We start from the raw sequence: 20,371 nt of genomic DNA on the forward strand, positions 1-20,371 counted from the left end.
AGTTTTATTAAAGGAAAGAAGAAATTGACATAACTAAAAAATGGTGGCAAAATAACTTGATTTAAAGATGATTATGTATATATAGAAGCAATATATATTTACATTTTTTGTAAAATATGCATGTATATTTACATATATAAGTATATGAGAATGAAGAGAGATTTACATCATTCATGGTGCCTCGTGGGAGTGGGCGGGTGCTAAAAGGGTTCTTTTTTGCTTGGCTATTTCTTTGCAGAATTATGGGTAATGTGGTTTTTCATCAAGAATTCCATGATTAAAAATACGTTGAAATAATGTGGACTGGTGACTTGGAAATGAAAATGAATGGGATTTTTTACCTCCAGAACCTGACTGTTGCACTCTGTTCAATTACTGTTGATCATGGAGTCACACTGTCTTAAGATATTAATTATATTCATGTCTGATCTGTGATATTTGATAGCAGACTTCTTAAAATTTTTTCCAAGAGTACAAAAGACACACATCGTTTACTCAGCAGTGTTGCATTAGTGGGAATTTTTCCCAATCTGCTCTTAGTTTAGCAACGACTTTGAATTTCTTGGGTTGAAGAACCACACCAAACTTGCCCTGGAGGTCAGGCAGAGGCTGGCCAGTGGGCATCTCTAGCGTGAACCTTTGCAGAATCCATGACAGGAAGAGGAATAGTTCCATCTTCGCCAAGGCCTCGCCAAGACAAACTCGAACCCCTGCGCCGAAGGGCAGATAGCTGGCCGAAGGGCAGCACAAACCATTACCCTCCTCGTTCAGAAATCGCCCTGTCAGATTAGAGGATTCGTTGTATTTGGAAATGTTCACAGATTACATGAATGTTTGTTATCACTGCAGATTCTCACCTGGGTCAAACAGCTCAGGATTCTTCCATTCCTTCTCATCATGATGTAAAGACCACAGGTTAATAATGACTCGGGTTCCTTTCTGCACAGTGTATTCTCCCACACTGTCAAAGAGAACAGAGAAGACATCACGACTGAACAGTATTTTACATGAACGTGAAATTCTTGCAACCCTGAAAGTAAAATTTGGAAGTTTAAAAGTTTTTATTTTTCAAATGTTCAAACAGTGGTCATTAAACTTCAAAATCCAATAGCAAATAATCATTAAAATTAATAAAATAATAAATAAAATGGAATGGAATAGGCTACTGCTCAAAAGTTTGAGGTCAGTAAGATAAATACAGCAAAAACAATATTGCAAAATATTATTACAATTTAAAATAACTTTTATATTTTAAAATTTTCTTTAAATCTAATTTATATCTATGATGGCACAGCTGAATTTTCAGCAGCCATTACTCAAGTCTTCATCACATGATCTTTCAGAAATCATTCTAATATGCTGATTTGCAGCTCAAATACATTTTTTTCAGTAATATTTGGTCAAAAGTAGAAACAGAAGTGTTTTGTATAACAAATGTCTTTTCTTTCGCAATTAAATGCATCCTTGCAAAATAAAGGAATATATATATATATATATTTTTTTTTTTTAACCTTACCTGGAGTCTTGGAGCGCCACATGAGGGATGAAAAGTGGTGCGACAGGTCGGATCCTCAGAACTTCTCTTATAGTGGCCTCAAGATAAGGCAAATTCCCTCTGTCACTGAGCTGAGGGTGTCTGTCTTTCCCAATCTTATTGTCCAGCTCCTCCTGAATCTTTCTCTGCACCTAATGCCAAATGTAAAGAACATCTACTAAGTTTTGTTGCAAGAACTGATTCCGAAATGCCAGTTTTGAGCAGTTTATTTACCTGTGGATTATGGACGAGGTAAGCTATTGACCATTTGAGTACAGTAGTAGTGGTTTCCACCCCTGCCCCGAAGATGTCCCCCACAGTCATGAGCACGTGGTCTTCAGTTAACCCAACATCATGAGTGCTGGTGTTGTTATTCTCTGAGCTGCGCTTGGCCCTCAGAAGAGCATCCAAGAGATCCCGCTGGACGTTATCGCTGTAATCCACCTGTAGAGGGAGACATATGCCAAGTTATTGAGGGAGAAATCATATTAAAGCACCGACTTTTCCTCAGTGACAACTGCTCTTTGTTGAATCTAGTCTACACTATAATTTATACATATGTTGACATATCCTGGTTTGAAATGTTACACTCCATCTAAAACTGTTTCTTGTTCACGCAGCTTTTCTGAACTCATGTTGATTACAAACAGGGAATATTCAACATTTTCATTTGTATTTTTGTAATAGTGAAGATGCACGTTTACCTTGTGTTCCTCGTATTTCTTTTGAAGCAGTTTGTCTCTGATTGAAACACACTTTCTTAGGATTTTGAGGTCTTTGTTTGGGAATATCGGAGGAAAAAAGCATAAGACAAAAATTCCCTTAAAGAATCCTTAACAAATGTTTCGCTGTTTTCACAAAAATATAAGGCAGTATAGTATTGTTTTCAACATTGATAATAAGAAGAAATGTTTCTTGAGCAGCACATCAGTATATTAAAATGATTTTTGGAAGATCATGTGACACTAAAGACTGGAGTAAAAAAGTATGCTGAAAATTCAGCTTTGCATCACAGAAATAAATTACATTCTAAAATTAGAAATTAGAAAATAGTTATTTTGAATTCTGAAATGACTGATCAATTAAATATAGCCCTGGTGAGACCTTTTTCCAAAACAATTAAGAATCTTGCCGTGTAAGACACATCATTATCACACATTAAAGCTTACCTGCAGCCATGGGAAAATATCCACCAGGCTGTCCTTAGCGACTGTATCCACGATTCCCTGACTGTACTGGAGCATGGACTCAAACTCAGCATCTCCACGCTTGTATGAGGAGTTGAAACACAAGGCACACACTACGTTTGTGACGGCACGCGTCAGCTCCGGTGCCAGATCCACAGCGCTGTTCTGGGATTCAGTCAACATGTCACACATAGAGCTGGCCTCTCTGCAGACTTTAAGTGGAAAGTAAGAATTAGGTAGCAGACCCTGTTTTGTATACTTCTCAATTTTTTATGCAAATTTACATTGCTTTACATATTTGTATATCATGTTGGCTGCAGTGATACTCACTTATCTTCTCAATAGAAACTGAACCTTCACCAAACATGCAAAGAGCTCCATGCACCATTTTCCGATGGAACTTCCATGTGGAACTGTAGTCACCAAAGGCTATATCTTTCCCATCTCGAGTTAACATGTCTGTTGTAACTTAAAGACAAACATGTAAAGTAAATATTTTAGTGAAATTCAGCTGCTGATGAAAGTGATGCAGTTTACTTACAGTTCGTGGCCTCCCTGCAAATATTTTTCCTTTTTTGATCAGGATCTCTTTCGCATGATGGTGGTTGTTCACAATCAGGACTTTGTGGGAGCCCATCATGAGGGAATAAAGATCTCCGTATTTCTTCTGCAGCTGCTGAAAGTAGATGTGTGGAGGACTGTCAGTAATGAGGCTGAGGAGACTCCCGATGATGGGGAGTGATGGGAGGCTTGGAGGAGATCTGTCGCCAGGCACAAATCCATTCATCTTCCTTCTGAGATACAGTGCTGCTAGAGTTACTGCAGAGAACAGGCATGAACAGAAAAGCCATGGCAGGATGAGTGAGTCAGACATTGTCAGCTACATTCAACCAAGTGTTCTCCAGCTCTTCAAATCAGCACTGCCTGTATGGGCGAGGCGACGGGAGATTTTTATGCGAATTCTTCAATGCCACCTCCTTGACCCTGAAATAGTTTAGCTTCAACTATCTAAGTGTCATCGGGGCTGTTTTCAACAAAGCTGTTGATTGGTTCCCCACATTCAATAAATGCATGAAAGTGCATGTGTGAGCACAGCCCATTTTTTATTTTCTCATTTTTCTTTTTCTTTTCTTTTTTGGACATTTATTTTCAACTTTTAGCTTAACTTTGTGATTTATACTTCTTGCAGAAACAATCAATGCTGTGCAGTTTATAAAATGCCACTTTCTACAAATAGCATACAAAATCAGGCTTGAAAGTCTTAAAAAAAAAGGCTTTTTTGATAAATGATCAGATAAAGGAGGTGCTTAACTTTGGAAAATGATGATCACTAATAGGTCAAACTAAACCTTATTGTCTTTAAGACAATAAGTTCATAGTCTATTAAATTTTCTATAGGATTTATTTTTTTATTTTTTATTTTTTTTGCACACATTAAAACCCTGTTTTGTGTGTTGTTGTTTTTTTTAGAAATAATTGCATAAAACATCAAATAATAATATAAAATAAATGTAAAAATGACAGAAAAAATGTAGCCTATAAAATTAAAAATAAAGTGTAGGCTACAACAAATGTTGGTTTGTAGTCACTAATAGTATTTTAAACATACAGACAAATAATCTTTTTTTCCTCACAATAAGATAATTTAAATGGGATAGTTGTAAAAAAGAAAAGAAAAGAAAAGAAAAGAAAAGAAAAGAAAAGAAAAGAAAAGAAAAGAAAAGAAAAGAAAAGAAGCTACTTTTGATGTTATATATTTCTTTTATGTTAAATAATTATTTATATTTAATAGATTATTTGTTATGGCAAGGCAAGCTTATTGTACATTTCATACAAATACAAAATGGTGATTCAAAATGTTTTACATAAAAAGGAATCATAGAAAAATAATCAATTAATAAAAGCAGATTAAGGTTTTAAATTAAAAAAGTTCAAATGAATTAAAACAGTTAAGAACAAAACCGAGGATAGGGTATATAAAATACAGTGCAATGCAATGAATATGAAATACACTCTAAAAATGGCTGGGTTAAAAATAACCCAATTGGCAACCCAGCGCTGGGTAAATATTGGACAGAACACGTGCTGGGTTAAAGTAACCCAGCATGCTGGTTTACACATTTTAACCCAGCAGGATGGGTTGTTGAGAAAACCCAATATATACTCATTTTTACCATTTATGTGTTTGCATTTTTTGTGTCTGGGTTATTCTTGCTGGGTTATTCTCATAATTTCCCCTATGCTTAACAAGACAATCATGGATTAATAAATAATGAAAAATACAGGTTATTTAGACTGTTAAAAAGTTATTTTTAATGCAATCTGACATTCACAAATGTGTCAAAATTTGTACCAATGACAAACAACATGCAATTTTCTTTTTTCGTTTTCAACAAATGCAAAAATCACAGAAATACAGTTGCAATAAATAAGAAAATTAGTTCTGAATGACCTTTGTCTAGCTGTTTAATTATTATATTTTGACATGTTTAACTATTTAAATACACAGTGAAATGACATTGACAATTAAAATTTAAAAAGACAGAGAATGCAAAATCATTTAAAGATGTCCTAAAATTTATAACAGGTATATAAAGACTCCTAGGTAGATGTACACTGTTTAGGGTAGTAAAGGTATAGTTCACCTAAAAATGAAAATACTTTCATTTATTACTCACCCTCATGTCGTTACAAACCCGTAAGACCTTTGTTCATCTACAGAACACAAGTTAAGATATTTTCGATGAAATCCAAGAGCTTTCAGACCCGGGTGAATAATTACTGACAGAATTTTCATTTTTGGGTGAACTATTGTCAAACACTTAGAAAGCTTTGAAGCAAAGATCTACAGCTGAGAGCAGTGAACTCTGCTATAGAGCCTGTCTATGGAAGGACAATTTTCAAAAGGAATTGCAAATTATATTTTTCAATTGCGTTTTCCACATGTGACAAATTGTGACATAATCAAAACACAATTGCAAATCTTGCATTACTGTTTGCGTTTTCACTAATGCACAGTGACTGCCAAATTTCAAATGGAAAAGCAAAGTCCACTTGCAACTGTATTTTCCATGTATGATGAGTAATGAGCCTGTTATATTTAAAAAATACAGTGTCAAAGCAGCTTTACAGTATTAAATAGGAAAATAGTGTGTAATAATGCAAAAGGACAACAGTAAATACTCAATTTTCAGTTAAAGTCAGTTCATCATTGATTCAGTGATTTATCGTCCAGCTGTGCAATCAAGTAGTGTCCCCACTAAGCAAGCCAGAGTCAACAGCGGAAAGGAACCAAAACTCCATCGGTGATAGAATTGAGAAAAAAACCTTGGGAGAAATCAGGCTCAGTTGGGGGGCAAGTTCTCCTCTGACCAGACGAAACCAGCAGTTCAATTCCAGGCTGCAGCAAAGTCAGATTGTGCAGGGGACTCATCTGGTTCCCGATGTCTTGTGCCGATGTCCGTCTAGGAGACAAGGTCTTTACTGGGGATCTGTCTCTGGGGCTCATCTAGTTGTCCTGGTATCCACTGTCTTTCAGGGCTGTAGAGGTCAACTCTAGGTGCTGATCCACCATCTGATCTGGATACAGACTGGATCCGGGTGGCTACGGTGACCTCGGAATAAAAATGAAACAGACTAATGTTAGCTTAGATGCATCATAAGAACAAGTACATCGGGTGTTATTAATTACCACGTCTGCTTTTTCACTGTGTCGCACATGTAACATGCCAAAACTGAAATGGAATCGCAATTATTTTAGCATCTGAATTTCCAATGCCTCACATGGAAACCTGTCAATCTGTGTCAGGGGTGGGACCATACTATGGGGTGTGTTTGTATTGGGAGGTGACGTCACTCAAAGACAATTGTGCCAAATGCTTTGGACAATGGAGGTAAAGGCACTACTAAAGGCAGCTGCTACTCCGAGAGATGTGTGTTAAAGAACCAGACAGTGCAACCCGGGTCTCCCTATATTCTTGGCACCTTACACAATAAATAATCTTTTTAGTCATTTTAACCCCAAATGCAGCTACTATCCCCTGCTAACGGTGGGAGCCACAATGGTACTATTGGTCAATATTCACCATTAACCAAGTGCTTTTCACCCGAGGAATACAATATAGGGTAAGATGCAAATAGGCAAATAAGAGTAGAACTGCAAGGTTGTTTTGCTGACGTGCATCAGAGTGCAAACAGTGAGATTTGGGGTAAAAACTACAAAATATCTCCCAATACAAACATGTCCCATAGTATAGTCCCACCCCTGACACAGATTGACAGGTTTGCGTGTAAGGCATCTGAAATTCAAATGCTTTTCAATTGCGTTTGGTCTATGTCACAATTTATGCGTCCAGATGTGGAAAAATGCAATTAAATATACAATTTGCAATTCCTTTTGAAAATTGTCCAGAATGTCCTTACCTGTCCATTGATTATGATCAATGTCTGATTGATCTGCTGGCATTTTCAAATTGCCATGACAAATGGATGGGGTTTTGTGGACTGCTCGGTTAAGGAATTCCACGTTTGTTCCAACCTATAAAATAAAGTAAACAAAATACAGATTTTTAATAGCAGTGATTCAGTTCAATAAACTGTGTGAAGTTCATCATGATTATGAGTTAAATTCACCTATGAGTAGGTCTACAGAAGCTGAATATGCTATAGTGATTGGCTGAAAGGTGTGCTTTCAAACTGTGTAACCAATAGGATGTTACAGTCAGTATAATCACAGTTTTATATTAATATGCTGGCTATATCGAAACACACAATCACAGTCACTGGCACACAGATATGTGAGATCACACTGCATAGTCACAAAGAAATTTCTATGACAGGTCACGCAGGTACTGGGTTACTCTGCAGCTTTAAAATAGTCCATATATAAACACTTATAGGTGTACCAAAGTGATTTAGGACAAGTCAAAAAACACGATCTGGAAAAATGGGTATATGATGTATTTTCTCATAAAATTATGTAAATTCTGACAACAAAGTTACAAAGTGCAGCTTTAACTAGCACGAAACAAAATTATATGTGCGTTTAATTTACGCAAGTGTTAGTTGATTATCACCAGACAAACAATTATGTATGTAAAATGTATAATAAAAACATGAACTTACCGTTACACGTCTCGATAAGACTGCATTCGACGAGTTTTTCTCTCACAAATGTATCCATGTGCTCTTCTGACAAAAAAAAAAAAAACATTTTGAATTATGACTTACCAAAAACCTTTATTTACGTATGTAAAAAGACTTTATAAACCACACAGGCATCAAAAATCACCTCACTAACGCAGCCTACGGCACTCGCTGTGCGTGCGCGCACGTTGAAATGTATCGAGGCCCTGAGACGTCGATTCCTTTCCGGGAATCACTTTGTCCGAGAACTGATGAACCGGTTTATTTGAACCGGATCGTCGGTTCTTTTAGACCTGCGGTCCAGCGACATTGTACGTAATTTGTATGATTTACATGTCGATATGGACAACTGCAGGCGTTAATATTAGAGCAGAAAGTCGTATTCACTTATTTTGACTCACTTAAATGTTAAATTCGCTTTTCAGTGTCAGAAACGACTCTTTCCTCTATTTTCACGGATATTCACATATTTCAGCCTTCCGTCGCTGGCTGATACTTAATAAAACTCTATTAATCTGTCGTCTTAGATACCTTAACACGATTATGCGAGTACACGTAACGTAGAATGGGCCGTTTGAGGTAAACTGTTCGTCATTTAATATAACTAATGTTGGCCTGTATAAGTTTAACAGTATTGTTTCCGCAAATAAAGTTATAATTCTGCCAGTTTAAAATAATTATTAATGAAAACATTAAATAAACTTACCTTAAACACAGTTGAAACCAGTGGCTTTGCCCCGTTGTTCTTCCAAAATGACAGTTGGGAAGCGATTTAAACATCTTCAAGGCGCGTTAAATAACCCAGCGTTGCAACCCAGCAGGTTTAACTCAACACCTGGTAAATTGAAACTACCCAAAAGTGTTTAAAAAGTAATAAAATAACCCAACAAAATGACCCAACAGACTCAGCCCAGCATTTTGGGTTAAAAAATAACCCAGCCGTTTTTAGAGTGTATGTTATAATAAACTGTGACTTAACATGCCTTGACTTTACTTAAGTGCTTTGCTATTAAACATATTTTACCAAGTAATTAAATTACTTAAAGTTATAAGTTATCTAAGATAGGGATGAAGTTAGATAAAGATAAATTAGATAAAGTTATCTAAGTAGCCTAACTAAACGTCTCCCCCATCCTCTCGTCTGTGTCATTCGCGTTCATATTTGAACTTGTCCCTCGCCTGGTGCCGTAGTAAACAGTGATGGCTTCCTCCGAGACGCAGCCTCGCTTCGGTCAATCTGTTAAAAGTTTATTGTCTGATAAAGTAACTTCTTGCAGTGGAGATGTGATCGCTCTTACCCGTCAAGTGTTGAAAGGATCCAGGAGTCAAGAAGTAAATATACGAAACGTTAATATTGATATATAAATATAAGGCGAGATATTTGCCTGGCTATCTGTTTCCTCTTTTCCTATAGTAATACACACCGGATGCAATCCCCAAAACTTAGTATATCCTGGGAATCATATGCCCAAATATTTGCCATCATGTGATGTCCACACATGCTGTGTACAGACAGGCGTCTCACTAGGTTTTAAGATAAAGATGAATGCAGTTGTCTCATAAAATAACAGTGGTCTCTTCTACTTTACAGCTTCTCAGTCAGGCAGCGAGAAATATGGTAATTCAAGAAGATGCAATTCTGCATTCTGAAGATGTAAGTGATATAAAGGCAAAATGATTTTCATTATGACAAGTTTCTTTATAAGATATAACAGTATAACAGACTACATAAAATGCATATAAATAATATTTCTTGATGATATTCAAAGCTCTAGTTTTTACTGTAGGGTTGCAAATAATGCAATGCATTGATATGCTTTTTAGATTTTAATATGATTTTTAAATATAGTTTATTGATAATCAAGTAAACCGATTAAGTTGCTTATACTTAAAGGCATTTTACTTGCTAAAAAAGCATGAACTGTCAGTCAGAGGACAGAAGGCATGTAGTAGATTGTGTACAACTGATTTTTCAGTAGTTTTGATCATGTTGATAATTTAGAGGCCTTAGAATTCCATTTATCGAATATGATACAGTTGGCTATTTAATGTTTAATAAAGCAGATGTAACTTCTCCAAGTATCTTTATTCTTGCAGAGTCTACGGAAGATGTCTATTATAACAACCCACTTGCAATATCAGTAAGTAGACAAATATACATATATACTGCATTTATCTACATTAACATCTTGTACAGTACTAGTCAAAGGAAACACTCATATACCTCATAACCTTAAATCGTTTTTGTTTAAGGTTTTCTGTTTTTGTAATTTAATTTTGTGTGTGTGTAATTTATACAAATTGTGCCTATATATATATATATATATATATATATATATATATATATATATATATATATATATATAAATTTATACAAATTGTGCCTTTGTTTGAGTTCCTTTACAAAGAAACTTTTTTCCTTTGTATTGTATTAAGCTCTATATAAATAAACTTGACTTGACTTGGTCACTGCATAATTCCCATACTTTAATTTGTGTTTTTTAAAACCAGGCAAGAGGCCATTCAAAAGAAGTAAGTCATTATATTTAGGTCATCCAAATTATTTAAATAGTTGCAAGTTATTTATTTATTTATTTGTTTTGTGTGTGAATTTCTCTAAACATTTGTTAACATCTGTAATGTCTTTCACAGTGTAGAACACTCCAAAAACCTGCAGGACCAGCTCAAACACTTGATGAAATAATGGAGCCCTTCTAATAACATGCTGTGGATATCGCATGCTCTAGTTTTTCATTGATTTTTAACAGTAGATCACATCACTTGTTGTGATGGTTTATTGCATAGCAGATTGCTAGTTAAAAAAAAAGGCACAGACCAACATCCTCCTATTCTCTAACTCTTGATTTTGGATGGTCATGAAAAACATCCATAAGACCTTCAAGTGAAGGCTTTTCTGTGGGAGATTGTTTCCAGTATTCATATTTGTCTATTTGAAATGATAGTGCAATGTCAAAACAGTATACTGTTTTTGTCTCATCTTTTAAGCCTAAGTTTGTGTAAGAACATTTGCTTTTAGACTTTTAGATCTTGCATAGTCAAAATGTCCCAAATCACTGTACACCAAACATACAAATTGTATTTTCTTGTTAATTTATTTGTCTTTTTTATAGGGGGCTGTGCCACATTTACTTGAATGTATTTGTATAAAATGTCACAAAGCTAGTTAATTTTTTTATGTTTAAGCTTGGAGCAACTTTATTAAATGTATGTGGAAAAGCAAATGAATGAAACGTGACCTTTGTTGAAAGTCCAACACAGAGATATGTGACAAAGTTTATCCCACATGCAATATCAGCAGCTCCTCTGCAAGGGCAAGCAGATGGATGTCCTAGACCTAGAGCAAGGCCTTGAGCATAACTATTCACTTCAACTGAGTTTTGACTTGTGTCTGCAAGACTTGTGCAGAATACAGACTATATTTTTTACTTTACAGTCAAAATATAACCATTAACATCAACATATAATTTCAACGTTGCCATTATATATATAATATTATATGCATTTATATATTGATATGTCCATATTTTATTATTATTATTATTATTTTTATAAAATAATGAATAATTAAAAAAAAAAGAATTCTGAGAAAAAAATATTAGTTATGCAATATCAACAGGTAATAAATAACAAAGATTAACTTTTAAGTTCTTGGTAAAAGGTCTTGCACTATGCACATCTGGCCATTCACATTCACAGGATCATGGGAGACCTTGAATTGGAAAGAATGTTCTGTACCTCCCCAGTTCAACTTATCAGTACTCAAGGTCTATAATAATGAAATCTAGCAATCTGCCAAGAGTTTGTGTAAAAGCAAATCTTGAGTTAATCACTACTATTAGGAGGTTTTTCAAAAGGATGACAAAATAATATAAACAAAGTATGTTGTGGGTATAAATAAAATATGTGGAATGTTCACATCAATCGCTCAAAGCAACATTGTGCTTTCTCACATAATGACCCCCCACCCCACCCCCAGTAAAAGAATATGCCATTTTAGCTTGTACAGGTGCATCTCAATAAATTACAATGTCAATTATTTCAGTAATTCAACTCAAATTGTGAAACTCGTGTTTTAAATAAATTCAGTGCACACAGACTGAAATAGTTTAAGTCTTTGGTTCTTTTAATTGTGATGATTTTGACTCACATTTAACAAAAACCCACCAATTCACTATCTCAACAAATTAGAATACTTCATAAGACCAATAAAAAGTGAATTTTTAGTGAATTGTTGGCCTTCTGGAAAGTATGTTCATTTACTGTACATGTACTCAATACTTGGTAGTGGCTCCTTTTGCTTTAATTACTGCCTCAATTCGGCGTGGCATGGAGGTGATCAGTTTATGGCACTGCTGAGGTGGTATGGAAGCCCAGGTTTCTTTGACAGTGGCCTTCAGCTCATCTGCATTTTTTGGTCTCTTGTTTCTCCTTTTCCTCTTGACAATACCCCATAGATTCTCTATGAGGTTCAGGTCTGGTGAGTTTGCTGGCCAGTCAAGCACACCAACACCATGGTCATTTAACCAACTTTTGGTGCTTTTTTCCAGTTCTTCTTCTCCTTAGCCCAGGTAAGATGCCTCTGACGTTGTCTGTAGTTCAGGAGTGGCTTAACAAGAGGAATACCACTACTTTATCCAAATTCATTCCTTGACCCCACTCTATGCCTTGACCCCAGCCTCAGTCCATTCCTTGTGACGTTCACTCAAATTCTTGAATCGATTTTGCTTGACAATCCTCATAAGGCTGCGGTCCTCTATACAGCAAACAGCCAACATCCATCTCAATTAACAATTGTCCACTCAACTTTCTGTTAACATGCTTGGATACAGCACTCTGTGAACAGCCAGCTTCTTTGGCAATGAATGTTTGTGGCTTACCCTCCTTGTGAAGGGGGTCAATGATTGTCTTCTAGACAAAATTAATAAAACCATGATTGTATAGATAACACAACCTAATAAACCAAACTGAAAGACCATTAAAACTTCTCAGGAAACCTTTGCAGGTGTTTTGAGTTGATTAGCAGATTGGCATGTCTCCATCTTCTGATTTGTTGAGATATTGAATTGGTGGGTTTTTTGTTAAATGTGAGCCAAAATCATCACAATTAAAAGAACCAAAGACTTAAACTACTTCAGTCTGTATGCATTGAATTTATTTAATTCACGAGTTTCACAATTTGAGTTGAATTACTAAAATAAATGAACTTTTCCATGAAATTCTAATTTATTGAGATGCACCTGTATATCCTTATTATTCAATTTATGAATCTATGCAAAAAAAGACATTTGTAGTTTGCTTTATGATACAGTATACGCACCGCTGTGTGAATACAAAGTATAATAAAGCACATTAGAAATATTTACAGAGCTAATGGTTGTAATGGTCTTTTGCTGTTCAGATCTGCAAAATCATTTTGTTTTAATTTTATGTTGCCGTGTTTAACTATGTCAGTTATATACAAGAGGTATTGATTTTGAAAAAGGAGTCAATGTATTAGTGTTAGTGTTTTGGCTCCCTCTATAGGTAAAACACATATCCATATAAAACAAATAAATTGTAGGAGAAAATTGCAGGTTTATAGGATTTAGTGACTGGATGTAATCGTGCAAGGACTATATGTCTATATATATATTATTTTATATAAATTCATATTGATCACCTACTGCCTTCTTATATGAGCTAACAGAAATACGAACAATTTTCCCAATATGATTCAGAACAAGAAGGATGAAAAAAGATGCACACACTAAACTCTTCTCTCTCTCGCTCTGTGTGTGTGTGTGTGTGTGTTTGTGCATGAGTGAAAAGCCTTTACTTTTTTACTGTTTTAGGGTTCAATTTAGTCTTTTCTGACTAAGTCGAAGACTTTTTTTTATTATAATTTTGTGAATGAATTATTATTATTAAAATACTCAAATTATTAAATATAAAATAGCCAAAATTTTGATTGTCTCATTATTTATAGTATATAGATAGTTCTTATATATAGTTATTATATAGATAGTAATTTAATGTTTTATTCAAATCGTTTTGTCTTGTACAATTTAAAGTCTCTCCAAAAGGTGAAAAAAGACAGTTTAAAATCATCATAATTTTAATATCATAATAAGTCATAATCTATATTAGTATACAAATTTTCCTCTTTTGTGATTTTCTGAAACATCACAAACTATTTAGTTTGCCATTAAATTTAGTGGTTCTATGAAGGAATTAAGAACAGACTTTTTGTACGTCTTGTGAAAACTGACTTAACGCGCGCATGAATGAAGGCGTTACGAGTTTGTTTATCTGGCAGAGAGACGCACACGCGCTTACAAGCAAATGGAAATCGAATGTTTTTAATCTGTGCGTCGTAATTTTATTACGCATTTCCTCGTGTATCATTTACCCCACTACATTCGTCATACTGTTTTTCTAAGTTTTAAGAACTAACCCCGAATTTCAATACGTTAATGCAATAGCGGTTTCAATGGTGACAAACCGTTGGCCGTCGGTGACCACTCCCACCTTTTAGGTACCGCTCATTTTGATTGGCCTTTGGATACACCCACTACCGCGTTTAAGCCCGATAGCGCCATAGATATGTATGTATAGATATGTACATATCTATGGATAGCACCGCCTCCCCTCCGACATTCCGCGAGATTTCATTGGATGCCATTGGTCGTAATTTGCATACGCGACCGGATTGGTCAGAACGACCGTCCGTCATTAGGCATCTGTACTCACAGCAGTTTACATAGAGCGTGCTGGTGTGTCATCGTGGTGCAGAGAGGCAACGATACGCGGTGAGTAATGCCGGCCTTGTTGCTTGATGTCAGGACTGCTATAGAGAAAATGAAGGCGGACGCGGATTCCCTCTGACCGTGGCATCCTACATGCATTGACTAAAGTCTGCCCATTGTCAACATGGCAGAGCAATGGACAGCAGTGCCCACTTCTAATATGGCGGCGCTGAACCGGGCTAGATCATTGACTGTTATATTCTTAATTGTCAGCAGTTGTCTGATCAGTAGCATTGATGGCAAAGACGCGCCAGAGGAGACTGTCATCATTGGCCTCCGGCTCGAGGACACCGATGAGGTGTCGTTTATGGACAGGGGCTTTTTGCGCGTCAGCGAGCGCTCTCGTGTCAGGTTAAGGGTCTATGGGCAAAACATCAACAACGAGACGTGGTCCAAACTCGCCTTTACGGAGCACAGCATCGGCAGCGCACCTGCGGAGAGCCAGAGCCCCGGAGACGCACCTGCCTCGCATCCCTGCGGCATCCGATCCTCCGATATCATCATCCTTCCCAACGTGGAGGTAAACAGAAAGACATCTGGGATTATTGAAATGGAGGTGAAGCCCCTGCGAAAAACTGAGAAGAGCAAAGTGTATTACCTGTGCATCGCCACCGCCACACCTGGCGCGCAGGACGTGTGGTCCGAGAGCACCTGGATCTATCACGAGGGGCATGACACTAAAGTGATCGTGGTGGAGGAGAAGAAGTTCCTGCTACCTTTCTGGCTGCAGGTGATTTTTATTGCCATGTTGTTGTGTTTGTCCGGCATGTTCAGCGGGCTGAATCTAGGACTGATGGCACTGGATCCCATGGAGCTCCGGATTGTCCAAAACTGCGGGACTGAGAAGGAGAAGAATTACGCGAAGAAGATCGAGCCAGTCCGAAGCCAAGGAAACTACCTTCTGTGCTCTTTGCTCCTGGGAAATGTCTTGGTCAATACCACTTTAACTATCCTGCTCGATGACATCGCAGGATCAGGGCTGATCGCTATAGTGGTGTCCACTATCGGGATCGTGATTTTTGGGGAAATCGTGCCACAAGCCATCTGCTCCAGGCATGGGCTCGCCGTGGGCGCAAACACTATTCTCCTGACTAAATTCTTTATGATCCTCACTTTCCCTGCATCATATCCCGTCAGTAAACTCCTGGACCACGTGCTGGGGCAGGAGATCGGCACTGTGTACAACAGGGAGAAGCTTCTGGAGATGCTCAGGGTGACAGATCCGTATAATGACCTGGTGAAAGAGGAGCTCAACATCATCCAGGGCGCTCTGGAGCTCAGGACTAAAACTGTGGAGGATGTCATGACGCCTTTGCGAGACTGCTTCATGATCGCAGCTGATGCCATCCTGGACTTCAACACCATGTCTGAGATCATGGAGAGCGGCTACACGCGAATACCTGTGTATGAGGGCGAGAAATGTCATATCGTGGACTTGCTGTTTGTCAAGGACTTGGCCTTTGTGGATCCAGATGACTGCACGCCGCTGAAAACCATCACCAAGTTCTACAGCCACCCTCTGCATTTTGTCTTCAACGATACAAAGCTGGATGCCATGCTCGAGGAGTTTAAAAAAGGTAAGTTGTATAATACAGTGCATTGTTTTTTTTTAAAGCTACACCATACTTTGATTCAGCTGTATAATAATACAAGTATGCCTGACGACTTTAAAAAACATAAAGTTATATACAGTTGCGTTGTTTAACTGTTGAAGAATTCAGCTCTATAAGAGGTGGGGAGTGTAAAAGTGTTTATAGATAAAGTTCTTGCTTTTTGAATAATATAGTTGTTATAATAAAAGTATATCTCCATCATGCGTAAATATTCGTTTCAACAGCATTTTCAAATTTTCAGTAACCACAAAAGTTAGAAAGTTACAGTCGCTAGCAAACAGAAGTCTCGTTCTCCTGATGAGGTAACCATTGCAACAGTACACCGCTCCACTGCGTTCATATCCCAGCGTTACTATTTATCGCATTCCACTTAAGTAAAGCGTTTCAGAATAATTTTCGTATTATTTATAAAAGACACATTTCTAACTGCTTTACTAATTATCTGTTTAAACGAATGATCTGTCTAGCATGGTATACTGTATATAAGCATAGCTGTAAAGTAACATACAAAGCAGACTAATATTATTATTATTGGATGTAATGTAAAATGTTGTAATGGTACCTGTTGATGGTCTGTTCTCTCTGAGGTGTGGGGTGCAATGAAGACAGTTCAAGAAGAATGAATTAAACTTCACCGTCAGTGATGCAAACGGGTCTCTGGCTCAGATATAACATTGATCTCTGGAGCAGAGTTCAGGACAAGGCCATATCCACTGCTAACTTAGACTTAGATGTAACCCAAGTTTTTATTTTACAACATCACAACTCATAAAGCTGTGTTTTATGATTGCTGTTAAGGGAATCATTCCTTCAACAGGCACTGAGTAATCATTCTGGCTTGTAATTTTCACTCTGTGCCCTAAGCAATCAGAACATGATGTCTGAGCCAGTGAGTTATTTTATGACAGAAATACCAAACAACAATATGAGTGGGTTAAGTTATGCCATTTCGTTCTGTAAGGATGCAGCTGTAACATATGTATTTAAATGGGTAAATTATATAGTTTCAGTTAAAGTGTGTCTTAATCAGTTTAGTATTCAGTTGTTTCGAAGTAGAAGCCAGTTTGGGTTGAAGTATTCTGCGTTCGATGGTAATTTACAAACACGCTGTCACCCAGCTGCGGACGAAGACCATAGTAGGGCCGTGGCTCAACATTCCACAAATTGTGGCTGAACAGGAAATGGATTTAACCAGATTTGGCCAACAATTGAGGTATGTGTAGTACAGTGTCGAGCTTGAGTCCATCAACAAAGCCTGTCTTAGAAGCCCCCACATCTCCTGTGTAAAGGACTCCATATCACCCACATAAGCCTTCCTCTCCCTGTCTTTGATGTGACTCAGCATACGTTCAAACTGTGTTTACTCAACACAAAAGTAGTGATATGCTGTTGTGGTGAAAGCATGTTGTCACCTGATGTGTCAAAGGGCAAGTGACCATTAAGCTGCTGGTCTCTGATGGGTCTATATCTGTATATTATCTATAACCTTATTCAAGGTTCCTCTTGGATATTATGCATCTGTACTGTTTGTTAAACTATGTTATTTTCCAGGTTATTTATTTCTGGCTGGTTGTAACATTTTGTACTCCGCTGTTTATTTTTACATTTATTTTATTATCTTTATTGCTTGATTTCAGGTTGTTGTTTGTTATGTAAGCAGCTTTGATAGTGGCTTTTTATTCTTGGCTTTTATAGTTTTATAAAACGACTTTTCACAGGAATGAGAGGTATTTGCATTCAAAATGTTGTGGAGTTGTAATGCTTAATCCTGTAAGCAGGGTCAGGAATTCACAGGGTTAATTGATGTTTATGTTGACAAAACAAAGCGCATTTGGCAGACTTAAACATAAATCGTGTCTTAAACAAGATGAAGCCACTTGTTTCCAGTAGAAACTCTTTTAAGAATTATGCGTTGTTGTTACAGTTAGAGCTGAGCAGTAAACTGATATGGGAAAAAAGAGGAAAAGGTCTGGATCTAAATTGTAACTATATTTATACATTTGTATATATTATATTACGAATATTATTTTATAAAGTATATTACATTATGAATAATATACACTGCTGCTCAAAAGATAGAGGTTACTAAGATTTTGTTTCTTTTTTAAGAAATTACTAATGTTATTCAGCAAGGATGCATTAAATTGATCAAAAGTGACTGTGAAGTAGGCTATTTCAAATAAATTCTGTTTTGAACTTTCTATTCATCAAAGAATCCCAAAAAAGAAAAAAAATACATGGATGCATGAAAAAAAACAGCTCCACGAAATTGAGAAAGAAATGTTTAATGAACACCAAGTTAACAATGATTTCTGAAAGATAAGACATTTTTTAACGTTTTATGCAATGTGCAGCAAGTGTATTTTAGCGTACATCCCGCCAGTTCATATGTACGCATCTAACCTCCGAACCACGCAGCAGATTCTTTCTGAATGAATCTCTTCTCAAATCGTCCCTCCCTAACATATCCGTCTCATTTTATTAGTTGACGAAAATGTCAATAGATTTACATCATAGTTTTTGTCATTCAAAAAGAGTTTTAGTTCGTTATTGTCTCGTTGTCGTCGGTGAAAAAAAAGTTGTTGATGACAATTATGATGAAAATTATTCGTCAACGCAATTAACACTGGAGTTAGGTTAGAGTTACTAACTCAGGTGGCCTGCGGCCCATCCTCGATCTCAGACACCTGAATCGCACCCTCATGAAACGGCTGTTCAGGATGATACACTGAAGCAGATCCTCTTGCAAATCTGCCCAGAGGACTGGTTCTTTTCTCTAGACTTGAAAGATGCCTACTTTCACATCCAGATAGCCCCCCACCACAGGCAATTCTTGAGATTCGCTTTTGAGGGAGTGGCTTATCAATACACGGTCCTTCTCTTTGGACTGTCCCTGGCTGAGGCAGAAGGGAATCCGCATTCTCAATTACCTCGATGACTGGCTCGTTCTGGCCCAGTTGGAGGCATAGTCACTATCTGACAGAGCCCTTCTCCTCATCCACTTAGAATGCCTGAAGCTCAGGGTCAGTTTTACCAAGAGTGCACTGTCCTCCAGCCAACGAGTATCGTTCCTAGGGCTAGGATGCTGAATCTGCCCTGTCCCCTCGCTGTCCCTACGTGGAACCTGTCCACTGTCCTGAGGGCCCTGAAGGTTCCTCCCTTTGAGCTGCTGCAGTCTGTTGACCTTCAGTCCATGTTGTTGAAAACCACTCTGCTGCTAGCATTAGCATCGGTCAAATGAATGGGAGACTTACAGGTGCTCGCTGTGAGCCCTACCTGCCTGGAGTTCGGGCCTGGCGACTCTAAGGTCATCCTGAAACCGAGGCATGCTTATATACCTAAGGTGCTCTCTACTCCATTCAGGGCACAGGTCATTACACTCTCTGCGCTTCCTCCCTCAGAAATTGAGACTAGGAGTTGAATTTACTCTGCCCCTTCATGGCGCTGAAAATTTACATTGAGCGTTCCAGCCCGGATTAGGCAGTCTGAACAGCTCTTTATTTGCTTTGGTGGTCGGGCTAAAGGGCATCTGGTCACGAAGCAGAGACTTTCTAAGTGGATAGTTGACGCTTTTATGCTAGCCTACTCTTCCTTGGGCCTGCAATGCATCATTGGAGTATGAGCCCATTCAACTAGAGGTGTCGCTTCTTCTTAGGCGTGGTCTAGCAGTGTGTCCATTGCGGAAATTTGTGTGAAGTGAAGTGGAGTGAAGTATCGATAGGGAACGTACTCGGTTACAAACATAACCTTTGTTCCCAGAAATACAGGAACAAGTACTGCATTGCTAGCCGTGCTAAGCAGCTGCATGACTCAGTCTTCACTTCAGTCGAAGTAACCTATAACCTATGGTGAAGTGCCTGCTTATATAGCCAGATGGCCCTGCCCATTCTGACGGATTTTGGCGGGCTTCGTGGCCATATAGGTTCGTGCAGCACCGATGCCTAGTCATTGGTTTGTTTTTATAGTGTGCTGCACAAACCAGTGGCCGTGCAGTTACAGTACACTGCATTATTGAAAAAGGCTTCAGCTCAAGAGAAAAAAGGACTTTTTCCCAAAGCGTCTTAGCAGATGCAGTACTCGGTCCTG

General features: G+C 37.6%; 3 protein-coding genes across 6 annotated transcripts in view; 2 read left to right on the forward strand and 1 right to left on the reverse strand.

Moving 5' to 3' along the window:
- On the reverse strand, nt 1–17,071 carry LOC109111078 (steroid 17-alpha-hydroxylase/17,20 lyase). 2 transcript variants are annotated; one of them, XM_042737038.1, is made up of 9 exons: nt 16,848–17,071; nt 3,263–3,540; nt 3,052–3,190; nt 2,705–2,933; nt 2,239–2,326; nt 1,769–1,978; nt 1,517–1,686; nt 858–961; nt 1–779 (listed from the first exon to the last, which is right to left on the reverse strand). In XM_042737038.1, exons 2-9 carry the CDS (start codon nt 3,506–3,508, stop codon nt 496–498), a joined length of 1,470 nt encoding a protein of 489 aa, XP_042592972.1. In that variant the 5' UTR covers nt 3,509–3,540; nt 16,848–17,071; the 3' UTR covers nt 1–495. The 2 variants fall into 2 exon arrangements, with proteins under 2 accessions (XP_042592972.1, XP_042592971.1); XM_042737037.1 differs by lacking the exon at nt 16,848–17,071 and having other exon boundaries at nt 3,263–4,063.
- LOC109111264 (BLOC-1-related complex subunit 7-like) lies at nt 9,038–11,108 on the forward strand. Its single transcript, XM_042737039.1, has 5 exons — nt 9,038–9,198; nt 9,458–9,520; nt 9,964–10,007; nt 10,378–10,398; nt 10,519–11,108. Exons 1-5 carry the CDS (start codon nt 9,067–9,069, stop codon nt 10,568–10,570), a joined length of 312 nt encoding a protein of 103 aa, XP_042592973.1. The 5' UTR covers nt 9,038–9,066; the 3' UTR covers nt 10,571–11,108.
- The window catches only part of LOC109085701 (metal transporter CNNM2-like), a 16,301-nt gene continuing 10,055 nt past the window's right edge, over nt 14,126–20,371 (forward strand). For 2 of the 3 annotated variants that reach the window (XM_042737032.1, XM_042737033.1), the window contains exon 1: nt 14,480–16,249. In XM_042737032.1, coding sequence (XP_042592966.1) covers nt 14,797–16,249 — 1,453 coding nt within the window. In that variant the 5' untranslated portion in view covers nt 14,480–14,796. Of the gene's footprint in view, nt 16,250–20,371 lie in introns of all 3 variants that reach the window. The other variant, XM_042737034.1, reaches the window with a different exon arrangement.

Source organism: Cyprinus carpio, chromosome B13, assembly GCF_018340385.1.
Source record: "Cyprinus carpio isolate SPL01 chromosome B13, ASM1834038v1, whole genome shotgun sequence".
In the NCBI taxonomy this organism is placed as follows: domain Eukaryota; kingdom Metazoa; phylum Chordata; class Actinopteri; order Cypriniformes; family Cyprinidae; genus Cyprinus; species Cyprinus carpio.

Coding starts and splice junctions, on each gene's coding strand:
- LOC109111078 (XM_042737037.1), bottom strand. CDS start 3,595: ATGTCTGACTCACTCATCCTGCCATGGCTTTTCTGTTCATGCCTGTTC. Junction 3,191..3,262: donor TTGCAGGGAGGCCACGAACT/GTAAGTAAACTG, acceptor GTTTGTCTTTAA/GTTACAACAGACATGTTAAC. Junction 962..1,516: donor GTGGCGCTCCAAGACTCCAG/GTAAGGTTAAAA, acceptor TCTCTTTGACAG/TGTGGGAGAATACACTGTGC.
- LOC109111264 (XM_042737039.1), top strand. CDS start 9,067: ATGGCTTCCTCCGAGACGCAGCCTCGCTTCGGTCAATCTGTTAAAAGT. Junction 9,199..9,457: donor AAGGATCCAGGAGTCAAGAA/GTAAATATACGA, acceptor TCTACTTTACAG/CTTCTCAGTCAGGCAGCGAG. Junction 10,008..10,377: donor ACAACCCACTTGCAATATCA/GTAAGTAGACAA, acceptor TTTTAAAACCAG/GCAAGAGGCCATTCAAAAGA.